This window comes from Molothrus aeneus, chromosome 19 (assembly GCF_037042795.1).
Source record: "Molothrus aeneus isolate 106 chromosome 19, BPBGC_Maene_1.0, whole genome shotgun sequence".
NCBI classification, from domain to species: domain Eukaryota; kingdom Metazoa; phylum Chordata; class Aves; order Passeriformes; family Icteridae; genus Molothrus; species Molothrus aeneus.
Genome location: NC_089664.1, coordinates 6,639,536 through 6,650,414, shown reverse-complemented (window position 1 = coordinate 6,650,414; position 10,879 = coordinate 6,639,536). Strand labels below are relative to the sequence as shown.

Genomic DNA, 10,879 nt, shown 5'->3' with positions numbered 1-10,879 from the left:
CAGCAAGAGCCAGTTCCAGTGACAGGATCTGACTATGGAAGGAGCAGAGCCACCATCAGCCTCTACGGCCCAGCCCTGGTGGCTGTGGGCTCACATCTCCTGGGGCCAGCAGCCCACATCCCACACCATCAGCTAGGACTGAAACTGTGTTTTAGGAACAGCCTCCATCTTCACCATGTGCAGAGAGGCCACGTCCTGCTCTTGCTGCTTGAGGGGCTGGACACCAGGGCAGGATTGGACCTTCAGGGCTGGACATTGGCCTTCTGGCATTGCTGCATCCAGACAACCTCCCTTCTGTGGTCCAAGGCCAGGCAGGGAGGTGTCCAAGCCTTGGGAATTCTCCCACACACTGAAGGAAGCTGCTTTCTTCAGGCACAGCTAATATTTAGCTACAAAACACCTTCATAAATCAATAAGAATGCACAGAGACCAAGTGGATTAAAATAACAAACAGACAAACAAAAAGACTATTTCAGTTTAATAATGGTTAATGCTGGGGTGCCCCACACCCTCCCCAGCCCAAGGAATCCCTCCCTGCACCCGGGTGGGACCCTTGCTGGGCACTGTCACCCAGTTCATCCTCCCACCCCCCACATTTGGGGACTAACAGTGGCCAAGGCCATCCAAACACACCCAAAGCTGTGTTTGTTCTGGGATTTGGGACCTGATTGCAGGAGATTGGTGGGACATCTTATCCCCTCAGGATCCTGACCCTCCTGCTGAGTCAGGGCCCGGCCCTGGGTCAAAGGAACGCAGCTGAGAGGGGAAGGGGTGTCTGGGAGGGACAGAAGAGGTACAAGCTCAGCATTCCCTGAGCCACACGCCCCACCGATGGGGTGGGGAGGGACAGGAGGAGAAACGCGTCCCCTCCTGTCCCTGGGCTGTGTCAGTAGGGGTAGGGCGAGACGGAGATGAGGAGGAGGAAGGTGCTGGGTGCTCGCTTCCCGTCTGGGAGCAGCGCCTGCACCTGGAGCCGGTGGGTGCCGGGCTCCCGCAGCGGCCGCAGGGTGGAGATGATGCCCCGGCCCCGCTCGCTGCGGAGGGCGAAGGGGCTATCGGGCTCCGGCTCCAGCAGCCTGAACACGGGGCGGTGGCGCAGGGCGGTGGCCGGGGCGAGGCGCAGCACGTCCCGGCGGGCAGCGACGCCCAGGGGCAGGGGCAGCAGCTGGTACTGCAGCGTGGGGGGACCGGCCGGGCCGCAGAACGGGGGGCAGCGACCCACGCACAGCCTGCGTGAGAGATGGGCAATGCGGGATGTGCGGGGTGCCGGAGAGTGGGCAGGACACTCGGGGGGGCGTGGTGGGATGGGGACAGCGGGATGGGCACTGCCAGACCCACAGCATGACTCACCCTGGGCTGGAGCCTCGCCGGTACCCACCCGGGCACGGCACGTCCGTGCAGAGGGCACCTCCGCGAGTGTTGAAGCACATCTGGCTTGAGCCACACTGGATTGTGCCCTCCGTGCACTCATCCACATCTGCAGGGAGAGAGGGGACAGGTCTGGGGTGGCTGAGACGGGGGTTCAATCCCCAGCTCCCCCAGCCTCCCACATCTGCCTGGACCCTGAGGCAGTGAGACACGAGCACTGAGTGTGGAGAGCTGAGGCTGGGAGCAACCATCCTGAGAAAGGAGAAAGACTTGCAGCCCCAAAAAGATGACACTCAGGGCACCATGGGGACGAGGCACCCCCCTGGCACCCCTGCACTGACCGTGGCAGGTTTTCCCGTTGGACAGCAGCCGATAGCCAGTGGGGCAGAGGCAGCTGTAGCTGCCCGGGCTGTTCCTGCACTCGTGCTGGCATTGGTTCAGTGTCTGACACTCGTCGAGATCTGTGGGATGAGAGGGGTGAAGGCAAGAGGGGAGGATCCGCCCCTCTGGTGCCACTGCCTTGGGCCAGCCTGGCTCTCACCTCCCCTTCCCAGCACAGCAAAGACCACAGGGCACAAAGTGGTGACAGGGCAGCAAGAAGGACACCAGGTACCTTTTAGGGACAAAGCAATCTCTGAACTCCCTTCAACACCTTTTCCCAAGCACGCTCACCAGCGCAGGTGCCATTCCTCCTGATGTAGCCCGTGGGGCAGGGGGGGGCCCGGGCTCCCCTCCCTGCATCCTTGGCCACACGGCGCAGGGCCAGCTGGCTGTACCAGGACCGTCCCCGTGGGCGGCTGCTCGGGCCCTGCCGGCTCAGGGGAGCGTCCCGGGGCTCGCTGCTCGCTGTGTCCCCTCCCTCCATCCCCGCCGTGCCGCACCGCCCGCCCGGCAGCACGGCCTGGCCGCCGGGGCACAGGCACTCGTAGGAGCCCCGCAGGTTGCGGCACTCGAAGGCACACGGTGGGGGGAAATTCAGGCACTCATTGACATCTGGGAAGGAAAGAGGTGGGGAGCTGCGGCTGGATGGGGGAGCTGAGGCTGGAATAGGGCAGAGGGAGGTGACCACGGGCCCTGAGAGCCCAGCTCATACCCAGGCATGGCCAGCCCGTGCCCAGCGTGCGGTAGCCGGGCGGGCAGGAGCAGCTGTAGGAGCCAGCAATGTTCTGGCAGACCTGGTTGTAGCGGCAGCCGTGGGAGCCCTCGGTGCATTCATCAACATCTGAGCAGAGAGCACAGGGTTGGGGGGACAGGGAAGTGCCACCAGGTGCCCCTTGCCATCCTCGTGGCCCCTCAGGAGGGTCCGTACCCACGCAGTACAACTGCCCAGGGTCTGGGATGAATCCCAGCGGGCACTGGTCTCTGTCAGCCCCTGTGAATTGAGCAGAGAGAATGCGACATGTCACTGCAGGAACATGGCCTTTGCACCCTCACAGACACCCAGAACTGATCACAGATCTCCATCCCCACGCTGGGGACTCCCCTGCTCACCTGCGTCAAGCCAGGCACGGAGCTGGAAGCGGAGCTCCTCTTTGGCTGGGTCATAGGAGGCTGTGATGGCTCTGGCCCGCAGCTGCTGCACCCGGGGGGGCTGTGGGCCCACGGGGGGGTCGAACACGATGGTGTGGTTGCAGTGGGCACGGAGGAGGCGCCCATCCCGCAGGAAGCTCTGCACCGAGCCCCCGGAGAGCTGCCCCGCGCCCGTCCGCACGTAGCGCTCGCTGAAATCCTGGGGAGAGGCAGGGGCGGGGGTCAGACCATGGACCCGCCGTGCTCCCGGCATGGCAGTCGTGGTTCCCATGGGGATAACGGGCAGTGGCAGCACCTGCAGCAGCAGCACGGCATCGCCCAAGCCCTCGGGCACGGAGCCGCTGATGACGCTGTCCAGCCGCAGAGCGCCAGCGCCACCCGCGCCCCGCGCCACGTGGGTGACCCGCAGGAGCTCCCCTGCCAGGAGGGGGACAGCGATCAGCACCCCACAGCACCCCACACACAGCTCCACTCTGGATCAGCGTGGTGCACGGGGGAGGTGGAGGCTGAGCTGACCAGGCTGTGCTGTCAGGGACCCCTCACCTGTGGCAAAGTGCAGCAGGGACTCGTGCTGGAAGGTGCCCTGCGTGAGCAGGAGCCCGTTCTGGGCTGCCCCGCGGGCCTGGGCCAAGGACCAGTAAATGGGGGCGATGATGGTCACCAGCACCCGCATCAGTGGGCCTGGGAACGGGGAAGAAAGGGTTTCACCATGGAGGCAGCGCCCTCCTGGGGGGCACCCGGGCTGCCCCATGTCACTGACATCTTTTATGAAAAATCCTTTCCTTAAGATTTTTTCTCCTGAGAAGCCTCAGGAACAAAATGTAACCAATGGTTATCTGCTGCTGTGGAATGCAACAGGTGCATCTGGGATTGGTCTCGTGTGGTTGTTTCTAATTAATGGCCAATCACAGTCCAGCTGGCTCGGACTCTGTCCCAGCCACCAGCCTTTGTTATCATTCTTTCTTTTTCTATTCTTAGCTAGACTTCTGATGAAATCCTTTCTTCTATTCTTTTAGTATAGTTTTAATATAATATATATTATAAAATAATAAATCAAGCCTTCTGAAACATGGAGTCAGATCCTTGTCTCTTCCCTCATCCTAAGACCCCTGTGAACACCGTCACAGTCCCATCCCTCCTTGCTCACAGTGGAAGGTAAAAAGGTTTGCTCTTGGGGGGACAAAAATATAAATAAAAACCTTTCCCCTAGGATTTACATCTGACAGAGGTCAAAACTCTCACAAGGGTGAGGGTAGAAATGTCCACCCACCTATGGCAGGTGGGATGCTCCCAATGCTGCTCTGGAGGGTGGTGGTGCTGGACTGAGAGTCCCCCAGCACGCTGGCATCAAGGCTGGACACACCGAGCTCGTGGCCATTGATGGCACCGACCAGGCTGCCTCGCACCTGGTGCAGCTCCCCTGGGGCAAATGGGATCAGGGTCAGGCAGCAGCACTGGGACTGCACTCCCTTGGCCTGACTCCCCTCTCACTAATTTGCATGTCAAAAAAAAATCTTGTTTTCTGGAGGTGAAAGCAGCCAGAGCAAGGCAGGCAGTGTCCCTGCCTGGCTGCAGCTGTCCCCAGGGACCCCATGGCTCCAGGCACAGTGCCATGTTGACAAGGGATGTTGTGAGTGTGGCCCTGTGCCTCGTCACACCAACAGGCACTGACACCCCCAAACCCTGCTCTGTATCAGCCTCAAGGTCCTGGCAGAGCCCCAAGCTTTTATTTGCTTCTCCAGCGTGCCTGGCAGCAAAATGCCACCAGCCACACAAGGGCACATGGGGCACCTGGCACTTCCTCCAGCCTGGCTCCCTGCTCCCGAGGGCCAGCAGGACAGGATGTGTCTGTGCACTCAGCAGGGCCCCTGGGAGCGGGAAATTTAATCACGGGCAGCTAAGGCAGGAAGGCCAAGGAGAGGCAAGGGAGGGAGAGGCTGCTCGGGACAGGGCCTGCTTGCGCTCAGGGCTCCAGCTGAGCAGTGCAGGAGAGGACAGGACAAAGCAGAGTTTGAGTCACAGGGGCAGAGCAAGCAAGGCAATGTCACTCCACAGCACCAGGCTGGAGGTCTCACCCTGCTGGAGCAGCCCTGCAGGCAGCCCCGGCCCCGGGGCAGGGCGGGCACCCACCTCGGACACCCAGCGAGGCGTGGGCGACAGCAGAGCCCAGGGCATTGCGGGCCAGGCAGGAGTAGCTGCCGGCGTCGCGGTGGGCGACAGAGGGCAGCAGCAGGGTGGCATTGGGCAGGACACGAGCCTGGGGACCCTCGGGCAGGGGCTCCCCATCGCGCTGCCACTCCACGGAGGGCGTGGGCTCCCCTGACACCGCACAGTGCAGCAGCGCCTGCTGCCCGGCATGGACCCTCAGCTCTGCTGGTGTCACTGTCACCACCGGGGCACCTGGGCAGACAAAGGGGTGCAGGTAGTGATGCGGCACTCCCCACAGGGCAGGGGGAGTTAGAGAGGCTTAGAGGTGATGGAGTTTGCAGTCCCTTAAAATAAGGGTGCAGAGGGGGCCAGCACTCACTCTGCAGAACGAGGGTGACAACTTTCGCCGCTGTGCCCGCGTCATTCTCTGCCACACACCGGTACTGCCCCACATCGGTGCTCTACAGGACCAACAGCATCAGCACGGCCTTTTGCTTTGTCAGGAAAGCAGCCTAAAATGTGCCAGCACCCCCCGGGCCCCGCTCACCCTCACAGCACGGATGGCCAGGGAGCCGTTCTGCAGCTGGTGTAGGCGCCCCCGGGCCACCACCGGCCCCCCGTCCTTGCTCCAGCGGATGAGGGGCTCAGGGTGACCCTGGGCGGGGCAGTGGAGGAGGACATCAGCTCCGGAGCGCTCCACCTGGTACGTGTTGGCATCCCCCTGTATGACGGGTGCCTCTGGGAAAGGGAAAGGGGTGGCAGAGGAGCGGGACTGGCCGGGTGTCGGAACTCAGTGCATCCCTCTGGGTGTCCAGAGTTGCTGAGGACCCTGCCGGGGGGCTCAGAGACCCTGGCACACAGCCCAGAGCACCTGGGGATTTGATTTTGACCCCTGGAGCAAGTTGCCAACTTTGCACGAGGACCTGAAAGTCACAGAGGTTTGAATGGTGTAATAACAAAATGATCACAGGGTGAAAATGTTGATTTTGGGATTTTTGGTATGGGGGTTATGGGGACAAGATGGAGGAACTTGGGCGTGTCCAGCCTTTCTTCTTCTTGGTCTCCATTTTCTGCAGTGATGTTGGCACTTGGGGATTGGTTTAGAGTAGAAGTTCACTGTCTAACATAGGTGATAGGTATTGGGAAGTAATTGTAAATATGTTATACATAGTTTGTGATATAATAAGACAACACCACCTCTGGGGCGGTCAGAGCGCCTGTGGCTGCCCTGCTGAGCAGATCTTGGCTGGGCAGAAAGAAAATTTTATAGATAAGAATTAATAAACAACCTCAAGACTGAAAAATGAAGAGTCCAGACTCGTTCTTCAGTTGCGCGGGCTGAAGCAGAGACACCCTGCACATCTTGGGGCAGCAATTAACAACCAAAACCCGAGAGCCGGGCTACCCATTTTCCCTGCCAGCACCTACCTGTGACAGAGACGAGGACAGCGGCCCTGATGGCCCCGGCGCTGTTCTCGGCATGGCAGACGTAGGTGCCGCTGTCCGTGGGCGCGGCCGCCTCCCGCCGCAGGATGCTCTGCCCCCTGTGCCCCGAGGCGACACCTGCGGGGTGCAAACCCCCAAAAAGGGTGGTTGGCGATCAGCTGGCTACAACCCCGCACGGCCAGACGTGCTGGCACCCCGGGGACCCTGAAATGTGGGACAAGGGTGGCACCAGGATGGCATCTCCCCCATGTTCAGCATCGCCTGCCCAGGTACCAGTGAGGAGCTGCCCGTTGGCCATCCAGGAGACGCGGGGCTGGGGGCTGCCCGCTGCGGCACACAGCAGCTCCAGCCTCTCGCCCCGGCTCAGGGTGATGTCTGTGGGCAGCTGGGTGAAGGTGGGCAGGGTGTGGATGGAGAGGGAGAGCCGGCGAACGGCCCTCCCAGCGGAGTTCACCGCCGTGCACGAGTAGCTCCCAGCATCCCCTTCCTGTGTGAGGATGAGAGGGAATCACCCTGAATCTGGGCTGAGCTACAGCTCTGCAGGCTCTTGTGCACCTAAAAAGTCACAGTTTGGGCAGAGCCACTTTTTCCAGCCCGCATCAGCAACCTCACGCTGCCCCAACCCTCCAGTTTGCAGCACAGGGCTGCACGGGGCTCTCCCTCTGCCAGATGTATTCACAATCAACCAAAAGCTCTTCGGCAGCAGAAGCCACTCGTTCCTCATCACTGCAACCTCTCAGCAGCCCTAGGGGATGGTGCTCACCTGGACATCCCGGAGCAGCAGCTCCCCGGAGGGCAGGACCGTGGCCTTCCCGCCGCGCAGCAGCGCTCCCTCCCGGCTCCAGGACACGCGGGGCTCGGGGACACCGCGGGCGGCGCAGGGCAGCAGCACCTCCAGCCCCTGCAGCACCTCCAGCTCCAGGGGCCCGGCAGCAATGGTGGGGGGCACTGGATGGGGCAGAAGGGCAGGAACAGCAATGATGGGGGGCACTGGATGGGGCAGAAGGGCAGGGACAGCAATGGTGGGGGCACTGGATGGGGCAGAAAAGCAGGGACAGCAATGATGAGGGCACTGGATGGGGCAGAAGGGCAGGGACAGCAATGGTGGGGGGCACTGGATGGGGCAGAAAAGCAGGGGCAGCAATGATGGGGGGCACTGGATGGGGCAGAAAAGCAGGGGCAGCAATGATGGGGGGCACTGGATGGGGCAGAAAAGCAGGGGCAGCAATGATGGGGGCACTGGATGGGACAGAAAATCAGGGACTTGCTCACAGCTCAGCAGCCACGTTTTGCTGAGAGGCGCTGGGGAGGGGCTGAGCAGAGCGGGGAGCACCGGGGCTCTGGTCGCTGCTGTACCTTGCACAATGAGCCTGGTCCGCCCCGCAGCGGTGCCCGAGGGGTTGCGGGCCATGCACAGGTAGGTACCAGCGTCCTCTGGGGCTGCTCGGAGGAGCCGGAGCTGCCCCCTGGGGAGCACCTTCAGCCCAGACCCTGACAGAAATGAGGGACAGGATGGGGCAGCACAGCTAAGCCAGGACACGGGTGGACGATGTGCAGGGACTGCTTTCCCTACGGAAGCGCCTCTTCCCAAGGAGTCTCCATGGAACAGCTCCAGCGGCCACCACACCCACCAAGGACAGCAGCCAGCAGGACCCATGCACAGTGACAAACCCCTGGCATCTAAACCTCCCCTTAGGTAGCAGCTGGCAGCACCAGGGGGCCGGCAGCAATGGGGGGGGGGGGGGGCACTGGATGGGGCAGAAGGGCAGGGACAGCAATGATGGAGGGCACTGCATGGGGCAGAAGGGCATGACACCCCCAAACCCTGCTCTGTATCAGCCTCAAGGCCCTGGCAGAGCCCCAAGCTTTTATTTGCTCCTCCAGCGTGCCTGGTAGAGAAATGCCACCAGCCACACAAGGGCACATGGGGCACCTGGCACTTCCACCAAGTGGACAGCAGCCAGCAGGACCCATGCACAGCGACAAACCCCTGGCATCTAAATCTCCCCCTAGGTAAAGGCTGGCAGGTGATGTAGGCTCTGCCAGCCCCCAGCTCACTCCTGCTCACCTCCAGTGATGCCAACACCATCCTTTTGCCAGGTGACCTCTGGCCGGGGGATGCCTGTGGCCTCACAGGACAGCACCACGCTGGAATTGACCATCACCATCACCATGCCAGGCAGGGGCTTCAGGGCAGGGGGCTCTGTGAAGGCAGGGAAGCTCTACCCCGGGCAGAGGGCGCAGGACCCGCAGCAGCAGCAGCCCGGAGCTGTGCTTACCGTGCACTGTGAGCCAGAGGTGCTTGCGGGCCGTGCCCGCGGCGCTCCGAGCCGTGCAGGTGTAGCGGCCGGAGTGGGCGGGCAGCGCCTGCCGGATCTCCAGGGCTCCTGCAAAACAGCAGCAGGCAGAGGGGAGGCGGCGGCGGGGCTGGCAGGGAGCCCTGTCCCCGCGGGGCTGTGCTGGGCCGGGCTGTACCTCGGGGCAGGACGCGGTAGCCGCCGCCTCTGCTGCCCAGCTGAGCCCCCCCCTTGCTCCAGGACACCGTGGGCGGGGGCACGCCCGAGGCGTAGCAGGTGAGGACTGCAGGGGACAGCCGGGTGACAACCACGTCCGTGAGGTCATCAGCGATGGTGGGGGGCACTGCAGGAAGGAGGGAGGGAGGTTGTGAGAAATCCTTTCCTTAAGATTTTTTTTTCCTGAGAAGCTGAGAAGCCTCAAGAACAAAATGTAACCAATGGTTATCTGCTGCTGTGGAATGCAACAGGTGCATCTGGGATTGGGCTCATGTGGTTGTTTCTAATTAATGGCCAATCACAGTCCAGCTGGCTCGGACTTTCTGTCCCAGCCACAAACCTTTGTTATCATTCTTTCTTTTTCTACTCTTAGCTAGACTTCTGATGAAATCCTTTCTTTTATTCTTTATCCTTTCTTCTTTCTTCTATATAGTTTTAATATAATATATATCACAAAATAATAAATCAAGCCTTCTGAAACATGGAGTCAGATCCTCGTCTCTTCCCTCATCCTAAGACCCCTGTGAACACCATCACAGGAGGTGGGCAGGGCTGCATGGCAAATGCTGAAGAGGATTCTGTCCCTGTTGTTATGGGCATGAGTATTTTTCTTCCCCTCTTGTCCACCCCCAAGCCCAGCTCTTGGGTGGGCACCCACCCAGTGTGGGGCTGGAGCACATCCATGTCACAGCCAAGGTGGTGACAGACCCTGGGAAAGCCACTCTCAGAAAGACCCCCAGCCCCAGGAGCTCACCATGGACAGACACCAGGAAGGTCTTTCGAGCCTCTCCAGCAGCGTTGGTGGCGATGCACTCAAACCTGCCCTCATCCCTGGGAGTGGGGCTGGAGATGAGCAGTGACCCTAAGGACTGCAAACTGTGCGGGCAGAGCACACACCAGGATCAGCCCTGTGCCCCAGGGAGCAGCAGGGGGGGCAAACCCCACCCTAGAGGGGAACCCTTTGGTGTACAGGTACCTGTAGGTGCCAGGTGGGAGGTGCAGGCTCAGGGGATGACCATCCTTCTCCCACCTGATGTGGGGCTCAGGGGACCCCCAGGCATCACAGCCCAGCGTGGCTGGCTGCTGAGCCAGCAGGGTGAGGTTGGAGGGCCCAGGTGTGATGGCAGGAGGGACTGTGGGAGGGCATGGCAGCCATGAGCAGTGCAGGGTTGCAGGAGGGTGAGCCCAGGAGGGATCCATCTGACTCTCTTGCTTACCCAGGACGTGGAGGTCCAGGCCTTTCCGGTCAGAGCCAGCAGGGCTGGATGCCATGCAGAGGTAATGACCCAAATCCTGGGCCTGGACAGGGTCAATTTGCAGGGAGCCACCTGGCAGGACCTGCAATCTGAGGAGGGAGAGAAGGTGAACCCTGTGGGAGCTCTGCATGGCCAGGCTGCATCACACAGGGAGCAGGGGTTGGGAAGGTGACAAGTGCCACTGTAGCCACATGCAGCTCTTGCCCTAAGCTGGTGTGAGGACAGAGCACAGCAATTCACAGGGTGACTGGCACACTAATCACCTACTGCTGTGGAGGCTGGCACGACCTGAGTGCCAGCTCTTGGTGCCACCAACCCACAGAGCCTCATACCTGTCACTGCCGGGCAGGGGCAGGAGCTGGCCGTCCTTGCGCCACGTCACCCGGGGCACGGGCCACCCCTGTGCCCGGCAGGGCAGCACGGCCGAGCTGTTCAGCAGCACCTTCACCTCCTGGGGGCCCGCCTGGATCTCGGGGGCCACTGTGGCAGCACCCAGAGACAGCACCGAGAGTGTGGGACAAGGCTGGGGGAGGGAGGGCACCAGCACAGAGCAGCACTGGGGGCTGTCCAGCCCTGCCACCCCTTCACCCGACCATAAGATACCCTATAACATCCCAA

At 61.5% G+C, this 10,879-nt stretch overlaps 1 protein-coding gene across 1 annotated transcript in view; it reads right to left on the bottom strand.

Annotated features, from left to right (window-relative positions):
* Window positions 1-540: 540 nt before the first annotated feature.
* Window positions 541-10,879, bottom strand: part of HMCN2 (hemicentin 2) — a 35,070-nt gene continuing 24,731 nt past the window's right edge. The window contains exons 56-79 of the mRNA XM_066562936.1: window positions 10,594-10,741; window positions 10,223-10,350; window positions 9,982-10,138; window positions 9,760-9,881; window positions 8,968-9,132; window positions 8,772-8,879; window positions 8,561-8,695; window positions 7,849-7,983; window positions 7,256-7,440; window positions 6,766-6,979; window positions 6,475-6,609; window positions 5,594-5,784; window positions 5,426-5,507; window positions 5,029-5,298; window positions 4,169-4,318; window positions 3,442-3,579; window positions 3,194-3,315; window positions 2,860-3,097; window positions 2,678-2,740; window positions 2,462-2,590; window positions 2,041-2,361; window positions 1,710-1,829; window positions 1,351-1,477; window positions 541-1,229 (exon numbers count right to left, since the gene is read on the bottom strand). Of these exons, the coding sequence (XP_066419033.1) occupies window positions 887-1,229; window positions 1,351-1,477; window positions 1,710-1,829; window positions 2,041-2,361; window positions 2,462-2,590; window positions 2,678-2,740; window positions 2,860-3,097; window positions 3,194-3,315; window positions 3,442-3,579; window positions 4,169-4,318; window positions 5,029-5,298; window positions 5,426-5,507; window positions 5,594-5,784; window positions 6,475-6,609; window positions 6,766-6,979; window positions 7,256-7,440; window positions 7,849-7,983; window positions 8,561-8,695; window positions 8,772-8,879; window positions 8,968-9,132; window positions 9,760-9,881; window positions 9,982-10,138; window positions 10,223-10,350; window positions 10,594-10,741 (3,926 nt within the window). The 3' untranslated portion in view covers window positions 541-886. The remainder of the gene's footprint in view (window positions 1,230-1,350; window positions 1,478-1,709; window positions 1,830-2,040; window positions 2,362-2,461; window positions 2,591-2,677; window positions 2,741-2,859; window positions 3,098-3,193; window positions 3,316-3,441; window positions 3,580-4,168; window positions 4,319-5,028; window positions 5,299-5,425; window positions 5,508-5,593; window positions 5,785-6,474; window positions 6,610-6,765; window positions 6,980-7,255; window positions 7,441-7,848; window positions 7,984-8,560; window positions 8,696-8,771; window positions 8,880-8,967; window positions 9,133-9,759; window positions 9,882-9,981; window positions 10,139-10,222; window positions 10,351-10,593; window positions 10,742-10,879) is intronic.